The 14,511-nt window shown below is 33.1% G+C and overlaps 1 protein-coding gene across 3 annotated transcripts in view; it reads left to right on the forward strand.

The window, feature by feature from the left end:
• Positions 1–14,511, forward strand: part of LOC119074151 (protein prickle-like) — a 70,898-nt gene that overhangs the window by 51,164 nt on the left and 5,223 nt on the right. For all 3 annotated transcript variants that reach the window (XM_037180153.1, XM_037180151.1, XM_037180152.1), the window contains 3 exons: positions 5,593–5,706; positions 6,965–7,093; positions 13,376–13,579. In XM_037180153.1, the coding sequence (XP_037036048.1) occupies positions 5,593–5,706; positions 6,965–7,093; positions 13,376–13,579 (447 nt within the window). The remainder of the gene's footprint in view (positions 1–5,592; positions 5,707–6,964; positions 7,094–13,375; positions 13,580–14,511) is intronic.

The following is a 14,511-nucleotide window of genomic DNA, read 5'->3' on the forward strand; positions in this document are numbered from 1 at the left end:
TCAGAATGGTCATGTAATAAATCGTGTTGCTATAGTATGTTATAGAAAGCAACCATAACATTTAGATAAATGAATAGCTCTTAATAGTCGTATAATCTTGCGGATAACGAGGATATAGAGAGGTCACAAAGTGTTAGAAATAACAATAATGTGTTTCATTAGATCCTTTCTGTATCTAAAACTATTTTTGTCCAGCATACCGCAAAATATTGAACGCGTGCTCAAAAGCACTGTAATTCAAATGCTCCACTTCAAATTACAATCTCAACAAATTAATTGGCTAATTTTAATTACAAAGTATTCTGAGATAAAATCTTCTTCAACACTAATGTATGTGACATGGTTTACCACATAGTTTATTAGTCTCTCTTATCGTAGTTGTACCTACGTACTATACATTTTTGTTTTTTATATTTTGGTGGTATAAACACAGTGAGAGGCGACACGTATATTGTACAATTTACGAAGATTTATCGAATTTCTTTTTACCTTTATCTCATGCTATTTATCGTTATGTTCACAAAAACCAAAAGTGTTCAAGAGGGTATCATAACGGTGTCGTGGTAAGCTTGCCAATGCATTGTTTTTTGGGGGGGTTTGTTCTTATACCAGCTAGAGCTATTTTACGTTAATACAAAAGAGGGTATTGTCTTCAAGCACATTTTATCAATGCACATAAATTTGTTTCATTGCTGATGTTCATGAAGCTTAAGTAAAGTGTTCCTTCAGGCATTGCTCGTCGTCGTATGCAATAAAAATACTTGAACTTATTTTTACTTTTATCAAAATGTTGCAATCTTGTATTAAATACGGGAAAGTGAGCAGTCATGTTTTGAAAATGAACCGAAAAACCACTCTTTAAATCTTCAAGTCTTCTCATAAGCCACATATTTCAGTTTTATAAGCTTTAATAAAACAATAAAAAAGCTCATTCATTGTACCCTTTGCACAATTTCGTTTGGCATTTATGGTCATCTGGAAATATTTAGCTGGTTTCCAGTGTAGATAATGTCCAAAATTACAATTTACGATACCCGACGGCCAGTTTGCTTATAATGGTATTGAGGACATATACCATATACCACACATGTGAAGTGAGCACTAAAAATTATCATATGGAAAGTGCGGAGACTGTAACAGACTAAACGTTTTGCATTTTACCACTTCGGCAAAAACGATATTCTCGATTTTATGGTGTCGGTTTTTTCTTGTGTAACACTAAATCCTTGAATGAATTTTACACCAACCGAATATTGTTATGTATGCTTTGCATATGGTTCGCTTTCGAGTTAACTTTAATCGCTTCGATTGGTTTTTTGTGGTCACAGTTTATTCCATAAGCTTGCAGATGAGTTAGGACCGTAAATTTTTGCATTCTTCGTTTTAATTAAATGAACGTCTGCACTAAAAATGGTTTGTGGTAATTGTTTTTGGAAAATTAAAGCTATGACAATGTTTACTAGACATCGCTAAATCATTCGCTTCCATTAAAGCAATGAGTGATTATTCATCGCCGCATGAACCAAAACCAGATCAAATCAATTGGGAAATTTTTCGCTCTCTCGGACGTTGAAGAATTTATTCACCACAAAACAAAATTATGTTCAAACGTCGAACTATACTTTATAGGTTGCCAGGCAAGTTGAATGCTTAGAAATTTTACATTCGTCGTGTCTATTCTCACTACTCAACGCATTGTAAATTACAACATCAAACGATCTATCATCGAAGCTAAAATTATATTTATTTTCGTCCAAAGCTCTGCACACGGTAATACAGTCATATATATTAAGTAGGTAGTTGGTAACTATGGTTGTCTAATTTTGATTGCAAAATCAGTCATTGTTGTCTTAATCCACACTTAATCATAATCATTAATCATAGTCAGAATGCATAATGTATGCTTTATGTCTATTTATTTGAACATTTGAATGTATTGTACGGATGATTTAAATGATGAATTGAGAGAGTATCGGAGATTAATGATCATTACAACATTTCATTAATTGATATACCATAGATAATGTGTCTTTGTGTCGGTGTGTATGGCGGGGACTTGGAAAAAAATTTGAATCGGAGTGCGGTATGTGAAAAATATATTGGAATTTCGATTGAAAACGTCACAGCGACACAATAGTTCTTTTGACCGTAGCACATGAGATTTAAAAGAATCAATCAGCCGGTTATTCCAGTTCTACAGGCGGTTTTGAAGTTCGTGGGAAAAAAGTGGCAGCTTCTTGATTTTATAAATTCAGAAACTTTTTCGGTTCGCTGAACCTTTCTGAGTCATTTTTGCTCATATTTATGAAGTAAAACGTGTCCGAAAATCTCGCTGCGGTTCCTACTTCTTTTTATGGTCCATAATGACCATATTACGTCAAATCCAACTATTCAATTTATCTAGTTAATGGAATATGAAACGAAACATTACAAAATCTCAATTACTAAAATTTATGGATGACTATGGCCGGCCACACCATGCATCAAACACGACCCACTAAAATTGTCACAGTATGACCTATGTAGTACAATGTTGTTAAACCGTATACAGGATCTTAATTCATTGGCTCGGTGAAATTGTCCCATTGGTACTGTAAACTCAATCATAAATAACAATTTTCCCGAAATGATTCTCTACCGTCGTCTTTCACAGTCCCAATACCGATTTATTGGTAATTAATTACAATTGATATTATGGGGCTCGTTGTCCATGTATCATTTTCCATTCTATTTTCTATTTTCTTCGATACACTTACACAGACAACACTGGCAGTATATAATTATAGGTGAAACATAAAGCTGGGAGATAAAACGATAGCCCATTTTAACCGAGTTAGAAATGGTATCAATATATTAAGCACAAACTGTATCCAAGGGTATTAAGCACACACGATAATTTGAGATTTCGGTACATTTTGTGGTATCTACTCAGACCATCTAATTGCTAATTTCAATGATAATTATCGCTGTAGTGTAATGTATGGCTGTTTTGTAAGGATAGAGTGTTGTTTATATTTATGCATTATAATTTGCGCTCAAAAATACCGCAGGGCTTTTAAGATACGTACAGATACGTTGTAGCAGCAAACAAGTTTCGCTGTGAAGTTGAGAACTTTGTAGCTGGTATAGATTAATGCTTCATGGATGTACCGAGAGGAAAGGGAATGCCAAATAAAAACATTATTTTGTTGCTTCTGGATGAAATTTATGTATATTTTGCATTCCCTTCGTTCTCTTGGTATACCAAGGTAAATGCCAAATGCGATTTTAATTTTGATTGAAGTGTATCGTGTCGAAAACTTTTGAAATGCTGAATGCTCTCACATCATGTACAGTTGTGAGTTGTTGTTAACTCAACATGTGATAACATTTCTGTGTCTTTGTTCTAAAAACTTTCAGGTGCTCTTCAGCTAAAACAATTCATGTCACCAACAACTTACTTCAGAATCGTGTTTTACTTCTCAAAAAGTTGTTTCAAACTTGCCACATAAGCCAGACGAAAATTTCTCTTTATGAATGTATAAACGTGTAATAGCTCTTCGATTGTCTGGTTAAAAAAGCACCGACATGACACATTATTAACGACAATTAGTAACAACATTTTCTCCACCCAAAGAGCATAAATTTCAAAATTATATTTATGCAAAATAATCGATTTTCATCTCATATTTAATAATAACACCGAAAGCACCAACTAACCATATTGTAACATGTCAGTTTGCAATAAATATTGTAGCTAGGTCTGTACACATTTTTCTTATCGATTTCCAACTTCCAGCGATATGTATGCTCACTGCTCACAGAGTATACATGTACGCAGACATGTTTATGGTGCCTCCAGTTAATTTGTACAAATGCCATTTGTATTTTTCAACAATGAATTATATGCTCAACCAAATGATATTTTCGTTACACACCACAAAAGGTATATATTATTTATAAAATATGAATTGAAATAATATTCATTCATCCAGTTAGTTAGTTAATAATGTACTTTGATTGCAATCTACTGAAAATTCTCTGTATTTTTTTTATCGTGTCGCTTCCAACGATCGTATGGAAATAATGTGAGAAAATCATGCACACAGAAAAACAAAACTTTTGTTTGCATATTTTTGTACAGACAATATGGCTGGTCTAACTGAAGAGGTTTTTTTTGCAGTCAATTATTTATCGTAATATCCTACTTTCGGCATTAGTTTGTTCGTTATTTTGTCGAAATGGACTCTCAGGCTGAACAAGTTAAAATGCGTTCATGACATTACAATAGACAACGATAACGATTCCGAGTATAATTGGGGAAAAAAATCTTTCATTCGATTATAGTGTAGACTAAAGACAATTTTCCATAACTTTTACAATTTACTGCTGAAAAGAGTCACAGATGCCAGATGAAGAAGCAATCTCTTTGTTCCTTTAAAGATGGATAATTTTGTGAGATGAAATTTTGAATACTACACACACTCCAGTGCATTTATCCAATTACATCTCGAAAAATTGTTTATTGTGCCGTAGTTTTTCTACTCAACTATTCAAATAAGATGCTTGAGAATCCAGTAGGAGTAACTACTGTAGTAGTAGTGGCTGTAAAAGGACAGCAATAAAAGAAAAGAAAGTCTTCAATGACTTCGTAAAGCTTTCATTTGATGCTGTTATCGAAACAAATTTTCTCATTTTCTTTTTCTAAATACAAATGATTTTTCTTTATCAATGATACGATCCTTTGTTCGCTGGAGTCGCAGCTGCATGTACCTTACGACTGCTAACAAACAGTTCTATTAAAAAAATTGATTTATCGTTATATCGTTCTTTCGTTTCCCTTTGTGAATTCTTGTGAAAGTAACCATGAACAGACGCTATCAAAGAGGATAAAATAAACTATCAGCAAGATCGATTTATTGCACAATGGTCTATATCGTTCCATAATATCTTCTTCAATCTTCTAAAAAGCGTCTTCATATAGACATACTAACTAATTGGAACGGTTGTGTATGCAACATTCAACAAAATACGATTTTTTTTTGCTTTCTTTTGTGGATGGAGCAAAAAAAAATCACAAAAAACTTTTTGCAAATGGGTTCAATTCACGCAAGTGCTCATAGCTTTGTTTTGATAAAGTTTTTTTTTATGTGCAAATATTCTCTGCAAAAAGGAATGCATTTTACACCGGTAAGATGTTTGGAAAATAATAATAAAATAAGATCTTAAAGGTCACGATAATAAAACCATAATTTCCATTGTGTTTTATAAGAGGTTTTGTAGCTACTGTACGAACGGTAGTCTGGGATCGGATTTTTTTTTTGTTCTCATTTGCTTACGATTTAGCTTTTAACATTTTATCTTTTTTACGTCTTCTTCTTGCATCGGTTGGTTGGTTTACTGTTTAGGATAACTGAATGGCAATTTCATCTCATTTATTAAAATAATATTTTCGTAAATAAACAACAACAAAATTTAGGTGGCACGTTGTTATGTCACCGGAATGATAAATTGCCGCACACTGCCATACATATATTGCTCACGAACACATCATATATTACTGTTCACAGCCTATGCCTCTAACGAAAACATCTTTTTTTCTGTTTGTTTCAGGTTCATCTCTATTTCTCACAAATACCCGAAGATAAAATACCATACGTAAACTCTGCTGGGGAGAAGTATCGTGTTAGACAACTGTTACAGCAGCTTCCACCCCACGATAATGAGGTAATACACACATTTTAAGTAGAATAAATTTGCATAGAAAATTGTATATTTTCCTCCTTTTTATTATTATGGCGGTTTAACCATTTGCTGGATAGATTGACAATTTTCTTGGGAATGGAGGATATAAAATCATCTTAGGGAGCATAATACATTATCTTATATATACTTATGTATGTTATTCGTGTAATAAGAAAATAAGCGCGTGATTTATGTTACCTACACGCTAACGCAAAAAGTGGTCTGGGATGCGCTATTGTACGATATCTGAATAACAAAACTAGCCAGATTTCTTTGATGTTATTAAGCTGGAAATAGACATCATATTTATAATAATATCAAAGATTTATTGATACTTTCGATTGTTATCCACATATTCTTGAGTGTTCGGGACATGGCTATGAATGTAAAACTTCTTATTAACTGATGTTCGATGCGTGACAGCATGTACATTAATTTTGGCGATCAATCAAAGAAGCGAGATTTGTTGTTAGTTGAAATTGAAAAAGTAGCGTATATGGGAGGCTTAATATAAATATTAAATGGATTAGACTTCAATTTATATCAAGTTATTTGACGATATGGCGCTCGTTCATTGAACTAGAATAATAGATAATAACCAAACTTGTACCGGAGTACTTGGCAACAAAACTTTCAAGAAATTGATCATTTTCTTTACAGTTTCAACCACACAAATCATTGACAGTCTGTTGATTTTGTAATTTGAAAATGTAACGAATGAATCGACTGTCGATTTTATTAAAAGAAAAATTATTGCCAGCCCTTCGGACAATTTTCTGAATCCGAAGGAAACTATGGTCGTGGAACTATTCTACCATGAAAATGAAAACGCTATTGTATATACTACTACAAGGAGCTTGCTTTTCATCGCCAACAGCAACATTTCTCTTTCGATTTTTTTCCTGTTAAATTTATTCAAACTTTTATTGAATTCATGGCAAATTCATTTGATTTATTATACATGAATTATCGCATTGTATAGGGTGCTTTATTATCTTCCCACAGTTATTTCACACTTGATTAACCATAAGCAAACAAGGATTAAAATTTGCATAATTCGTTTATGTACTCCGACATCGGTGTAGTAGACGCAGAATATGAAAAATTTCAAAAGTAGGGTGTTATGGGGTCGTGTTAAAATTAATATAAATTTTATGAGGAAATTAGCTCATTTGCATAAGAAATATCAATTTCCCAACAAAAATTCTCATCAAAAGTAACAAATGAATAATTTTCACAGGTTCGATACTGTCATTCGCTCACCGATGAGGAGCGAAAAGAGCTGCGCCTCTTTTCGGCACAACGGAAACGCGAAGCACTTGGTCGAGGGAGTGTTAAGCAGCTGACGACAAGTCGCCCATGTGAAGGGGTAAGTGCATAGTTGTGTTTAGAGGGAACATATTTCCATAAGACGAGAATTTTATTTATTTCTGTTCCAATAATATTATTTACAAAGAAATCCTTTTTAAAGTGTTTTTCATTTTACTGTACACATCCACTTTCAACGTTCACGATCCACCCACATACATAAAAGCTTTTTAAACCTTGGTCCCGCGTTTATCTTGGCAGAAAAATCTTTATTTATACAGGGAATCGTGTTAGCGTATTTGCATTTCGTTGCGAATGCTGATAGAAAATCCCTGTAGATTTAAAGGTTTTAACTTTAGTCGAGAACGTTACTTTTTTACCGATTTTTTTTTTTAAACGGCTCTAGGGGAAGGAAGCAATATTTTTGTTTTCGCATTTCTTTTTTCGTGTCGCATTCTATTATCTTATTATAGGGCGGATAATTGTGTTATTTTCTGATAAACGGAAAAACAGTAAATAATTTAATCTCTGAATACCCGTCGATTTTATAGCCAGCTATAATGACGATTATTTATGTGTCTGTTCATTTCTGGCTTTTAAGGATACAATTACAGAAAAAAAGGATTTTCTAGCTTAGAACAGTTGTAATTCATTTCAATTTTAGAGCTGAGGCTTAGATCCTTAAATACAAATATAAAATCGCATTGTCTCGTACTCTAACTCGTTACTCTAACAAAATTGTCGATACACAAATGAAAGTAATATTTGTTATACTAATTGCTAAACTACCCAACGTAATTCCAAAGTCTTGATATTTCTTGCTAACTGCGCTCGCACCAAAAAATAATACCACTCGATTCTTCGATTGCGACGAAAATGTGTAAAGAAAATCAATTTTAAAATACTTTTCCCAACTGCATTTTCCATTAAAACAAAAAGAAAATACGAAAATATTTCCGATTCCTTTCTTCTAAAGCTGAACATAAATATATAAGTCATGCATATACACCTTGTAGCATACATGTTGTCTCTGGAAAATAACGAGGGTGGAATATGAAAATAAAATAATTTCTTTTTGACTTATTATTGTCATGATTTTATTCCAAATAAAGGACAAATATTTGCGTTACGAAAAGAATTTTGAACACAAGAAATAAATAAAAGTGTGCCTGACGTGCTCGGAAAAGTTATGGAACTCATTCTATACAATACTACCCGGTAATATAGAATGATAATAACAATAATAATAATAATGATGGGTTCTTATGTATTTCATGATGTGAAAAATAAAGGGGAACATCATTCATGTTCTGGGTGGCATGAGGAAAAGAAAAGAAAACGTTATTAAGAAGTAGGACTACGAGGAAAATTAAATCGTAAATTAAAAAAGACGAAATCGAGTTTTTAAATTAATTTTTTTTTTCGTTCATTCGTTACTTGAGTGATATCGCTCTTGATGGATTTTTCCCCTCATAGTTATGAAAACAGGACGGTGTATTGGATGACATATACAAATAATTGTAAATTATACTCATAGCTTGATCAACGATCCACCATATTCATCAATCTCGGTTTTGTGTTCTAGATATTTAAATGACACGATAAAATCCAGAGCGAGATAAAGAACTTTGGTCTCTGCAACAAGACTGTTTTGATAATAAAGCTAGTGGTCTATATTTCATCTCTAACCACCTCCTTCCTTCCATCTAACCTTATCATTTGATTAATTCCATGCTCCGAATTATTTCCACTGTCAACGCTTTTTTCCCATGTGAATATCAGGGATGAAATAAGCTGAAAATTTTCGAGCAAACAAGTCTTCATGACTGTCTGAATATTAATAATAATTCCATTTATGCCAACTCCATCACCAATATTAATGTGATCATATAAATTCTAGAAAAGTTCTGGTTCGTTCTAATTAAAAGACCAAAAAGCAAACGTTTGTAACAACAAAAACACGTATACGTCTTATGCATTGCATGCAGACTGACATAGCCGAAATAACGATGAAAAATTCCCTTTGGGATAAACTCAATTACAAGAGATGAATACCAAATAAGCAGGATTTCGCTCGGTGTATAATATTTAAAATTATCTTTTTGTTTGAGATATTGAGTAGAAATGTTTGGTACTTTGGACCACGGTAAATGGGTTCCATATATGTAAGATTATAAGCTCTCTAAATGGTGACTATCAGCCATCATTAGTGTAAATAAAACAAATACGTTGTCTTCATCAATATGAGATAGCATTTCAACTTTGAATTCATTTCCTTTCAGAAAACTTTTCGCAGTAAAGAACCTTTTCTATCGTTTCGAGAAAGATACAGCTTACCAAACATTTTTATCACACACGCATAAAGCTTCAATAATAAAATATCATCTCTTATCGTAGCATACCGAACCGAATATATTGTAGGTCTTTCTTATGTATCGGAAACACCACTTAAAACAGACACTAAGCAAAGAAATTTCGTTTTCCTCCATTTTTTTCTTCGTTTTTTGTATTCTTCTTTTCCACAGCGTCGACGTTAAGAGCATCATTTAAGCCTTATCTCGAATCTTTGTAAATTGCGTTGTCGAAGAACATTTTTATTATTATACCCAAACGAAGCGAAAAAGTATCAGAAAAATGTTTTCATCTACAATCACAAAGTAAAAAAAATAAAAAAAAAGGTAATAAGATCTCCAGAATGCCGTCAATACACAACGCAACTACAAGCTACAATGTATTGAATGGATTGATTTATTTAAGAAGAAAAAAAACACAACAATTCGGTAGCTTTATGGTCTCCGATAATATAACACTTCGTGGAGAATGAATGATGAAGTGAAATTCATGTATAATTATTTTGGGTTAGATCGTTATCTGGCAGACTAAATGGGCTTCACGGAGAATGACATTTTTATATGTAATGATTGGTGCCTATTTTTTGTAGATTCAAACTTGCTTTACAAGGTATTTGTTATTGATTTATAATTGACTTCCTTCTGCAACTGGGTAACTTTTTCTATGATTTTTCTTCGCTTCCTTCAAGCAAATACAGACCTGTGAACAACAGGCAAAATATATGTCATTTGAGGCACTGAAAGAATCGAGTGGTAACCAACTCAGATAAGTCCTACCACATGGTAGCGTATTTGTTCGAAAATATGTGTACAGTCACTCCTGATCGGGTACTCCTCTACAATAAAAACTTATTAAAAATTGTGTTACAATACAGTTAGAGGCAGTGCAGGCAGTGAAATGTCAGCTGGAATTTGCTTAGGTGATCCACGCAAACAATCGAAACCGTTGATACATATTTATGCGGGCTTACCATTACCACGCTCGTGGCAGCTTTAACCGTATAAACAAGTCTAAACTGTTTTCTTTTTATGTGTGGAACAGATGAAAAACCGCTGAAGCGAATTCATGCTGAAATTTCACTGCCTCTGACCTCTGACTGTACTTAGAATCCCAGAGATTAAATTCCATGAAAGATGAAATTTCCAATTGAATTAACTAAGGCATTGACAAATGATACAATCCAATAAAATCCAAACGTTTCAAGATTCTGTAATTTGCTTTGGAATCTTTATATTACTCTCAAAAGACTTATCTCCATTAGCTTTAAATCCAAATACTGAGACCAAATAATTAGGATGATTAAATCAAAGTCTAAACAAAAAAAAATCATTTGGGTAGATGTGGGTTTTCTTTTAAAAAAGATTCCTCCGAATTTCTGATTTCAAAAATTAATTAACAGAAAGAAAATGAACTTGGATGAACGCCAGAGAACTCTGTCTGTAAAATATATTTGAACCAAACGAAAAAGGAACACACACAAATTAAAGTTTACAACAACAACAAAAAAGAAACTCACAATCATCCATTACAAGAGCTCAATTCGGTCCTTTTAAATGTTTCTTAAACTTTGGCAATTCTTCATTCTAATTATCGTCGTTGATACTAAATTATCTCATATCCCCAGCGGATATTAGACGTAAAACACTTACAAAGAAAGAAGAAAAAATACCAACTTACCAGATTGGTTGATTCAACCGAATTAGAAACGTAAAATGGAATCGAAGAAAGTGTCTGGGTAAAAAGTTTGAATTCGTTATTAGACGATTAAAATTTGTTGGATACTTAATGAGTACTCTCTTACTCAAACTCTTAATTTGATGCATCATAAACCTTTTACTTTATCTTAGGGTGGTTTTTGGGTCATTTAAATTTAACGATTAGAAAATCTTGGTTGGTATCAATTTGTTTTTTTTTCTCGTCTTTATGTTTGCTCTTAAATACCGAAGGGGATACGTAGAACTCTTCGCCATTTGAAGCAGTAAAATGCGCTGTTTATAATATACGAAGATACGTAATGACTGAACTCATAATCATATCCTTTAAAAAAATGATTTTTTTCTCTTTCTTGTTTTTTGTGTTTAAAAAATTTAATGAAGCTAAGGTCCGCAGGGCAAATGAATTCTTATGAATATACAATCGTCTGTCTATAATTTTTTTTAAAGATACACAAACCTTCATACCACTTCACTTTATTTTCCATCACACACAAATACTTTGGCAGCAATTTTTTTTTTGCTGCAAAAATACGAAAACAAAAATGTACCAAAACACGCAAAGCCATAGCACGGTTCACTCTTCTCTCACAGAGGTGGAACATAATTTTGTATTTTATTTCAGAAGCCATTTCTCTTTCAACAACTTATATATTCAAAATGTTATTTCATGAAAATATTTTCGCAGATTTTATATTTTAAATTGTTCGCTTCAAACTTAACATTTTAATGAAAATAATTAAAATGGTTGCTTTTATTCGGTAGAAATTGTCAATTTGGGACACGATATAGCCCTTGGTACGTATACAGTTAAATATGCTTCGGAGTTCTATTGAAGGAGGGGTTTTTGCGCCAAATGGGAATGAGTTGAGTTTTCTTTGTCATATGTCATTAATGTCTGCCAGAGAAAATGGTATTCGTCAACGTTTAAAATCATAAAACACAGCTCCAGAAGTGTGTGGACCGGGTAAATGAGGGTGTTGAAAGTGGTGGAAATAATTAGGAAATGCGGTGACACCAAAATCTGATTATTTTTTAAATAGCAATCGTGACTCATATATTTTTGTTCGTTGTCGGATGGATTCATTTATTTTATTTGTTTTTTAATTAAATTATGACGGATGATTGTAGCAATCTTGATCTTGATAACGTTCTAGTGCTCTGCAAAAATTGCAGCAGAATTTTGAAATGAACTTTACGTATGCGTATGAGGAAATTGGTTGGTTTTTAGAAGAGATCTCGAATAGGTATAATTACGGTCACGATTACGGTTTAGACTAAAATACTTTGTTATACTGAAGAAAAATGTTCAATAATTTTATTTAGTCCCGTCAGTTATACTAAATTAAATAGAAGAATGATCATGATTTGCGTACATGTGACGATTTATACATTTTTTGTTGCTAAATTTCCCATTTACGCCTATGTTAGGAAACGATTTCTTGGTCATTCAATCAATAATTTGAAAAGAAATCAAAGTTTCATCGGGACGTCATACATATTTGATACTGCAACAATGAGTAATGAAATTGTTCTTCTATATTATCACTCCATTGTTGTCATTCTACCTCGCAGAATTGCTTTTTTCAAAGCCACCCTCATCTATTTATCTGTCTTGAGATGTTTCGATTCCTTCCCCTCTATCGTTCTTTTATGGTAATATAATAGCGTCATCATCACCGCTGGAGCTCTATTCTCAACGTATATTAATGTATGGTATTGAAAAACAGCATTGTTTACCACTTTGAAGTTGATGCAAATTCGTTTATAGAATTTCTCTGGTGTCGTCGGTTAATATCGCTTTTCATTTTATTTTCAAGACTTTGACTCATTCCATATACCGTTGAATGCTAATCAGATAATAAATTTTTATTATCAAAACTTTGATTACATCATAAACATACGCACACACACCATCATTGCATAATGGACATGGTCTATTACACTTTTCTTATGCCAAAAGTTTTTCCCATGAGTCAAAATGACGAACGACCCATTTAATTTAAACGTTAAGTAAATAAATTAAATGAAACGTTCCCATTTACAGTAAAGATGTTACAGAGATTTGTCATGCATATACTTTTCTCGGGTCGTCCTCGGTCTAATTTAATTTTTGTGTTCCATTCATACCCCTCCGAAAGTATAATTAGGAATTTTCAAAAGGAAACTTTTCGATGTATACAAAATTGCAATTAATTTGAAACATTTTACTTTTTTAAAGTGGATAAAAGTTAGAACAACAACAAACCATAAAACGCTTTTCCCTCTTTCTGTTCCAGTGCGAAGAACCTCAATCATCTGGTGACATTGTTATATTTGCCTCTCGGTTCGGCCAAAACGTTAGCTGGCATCCGGGATGTTTTATTTGCTGTGTGTGTAAGGAACTGTTGGTCGATTTGATTTATTTCCATCGAGAGGGGAGACTGTACTGTGGACGTCATCATTCGGAAACACTTAAGCCAAGGTGTTCAGCTTGCGATGAGGTAAGGAAAACAAATTTCATTTTTCCCACTAGCGAGTCTCATTTTTATTGGATTTATTTTGAATGTAAATTTGGATCACATAAAAAAACCAACATAAAATCCACTCTATTAATTCGAAATTCGAAACAATGGCATAATGGAAATTTTATGTTTGGAAAAGTAGAGTGTTTTCGTAGGGAAAATGAAATGATATGTATGTGTGGATGTTGTATTCCCATGCCGAAACCACTTAAATTGGGTGTAGTTAAATAGGTATTGATTTTATGTGGTTTCTTACGGTTGTTATTTTTTTGAAAATAAAATTACGATCCACTTTGGATCAATTAACTAATGGAAATTTTATTGAGGAATTTATATGACAAACTTTGTGCGGAAGCAAATCGGCTGCATTAAATGCATTTGAGTTAAATTTAGAAATTCGGAAATCAAAAAGTCGTTATCGTTTTGTCTGATTTATGGGAACACTCATTTTTCGATCGTTAATTCGCTGTTGATTTATTTAAAATTTGGGTTAGCCGCATATCACGCAGATAAGACCAGTCAGAATCCACCAGCTTTCACAGTTTTTAGCCCCGTACGAAGTACTGGGGGCTTATAAGATTAATATGCCGTTTGTAACACGTCGAATTGGAAGCAGACAGTAAGGGCAAAGCATTTGGTTATGTTCATAGATGACGAATCCGCAATAAAAAAAATGTCCGTCCGTCCGTCCGTGACCCCTCTAGCTAGAGTAAATCACAACCTTTTTTCAAAATTCTTTTTTTCCCCGATTGGTATCGACAAAAGTAAGGTCAAGTTCGAAAATGGGCATGGTAGGGTCGGCCCTTCCAGAGCTAGGGCCCTATAGGTGTTTTTCAGTCTTTCGACGATATCTACCGAAATACGCACGCAATAGCTGCTTGTGATATATCAAATGAAAGGTATTGACGAGT

This window comes from Bradysia coprophila, unplaced genomic scaffold (assembly GCF_014529535.1).
Source record: "Bradysia coprophila strain Holo2 unplaced genomic scaffold, BU_Bcop_v1 contig_138, whole genome shotgun sequence".
NCBI classification, from domain to species: Eukaryota; Metazoa; Arthropoda; class Insecta; order Diptera; family Sciaridae; genus Bradysia; species Bradysia coprophila.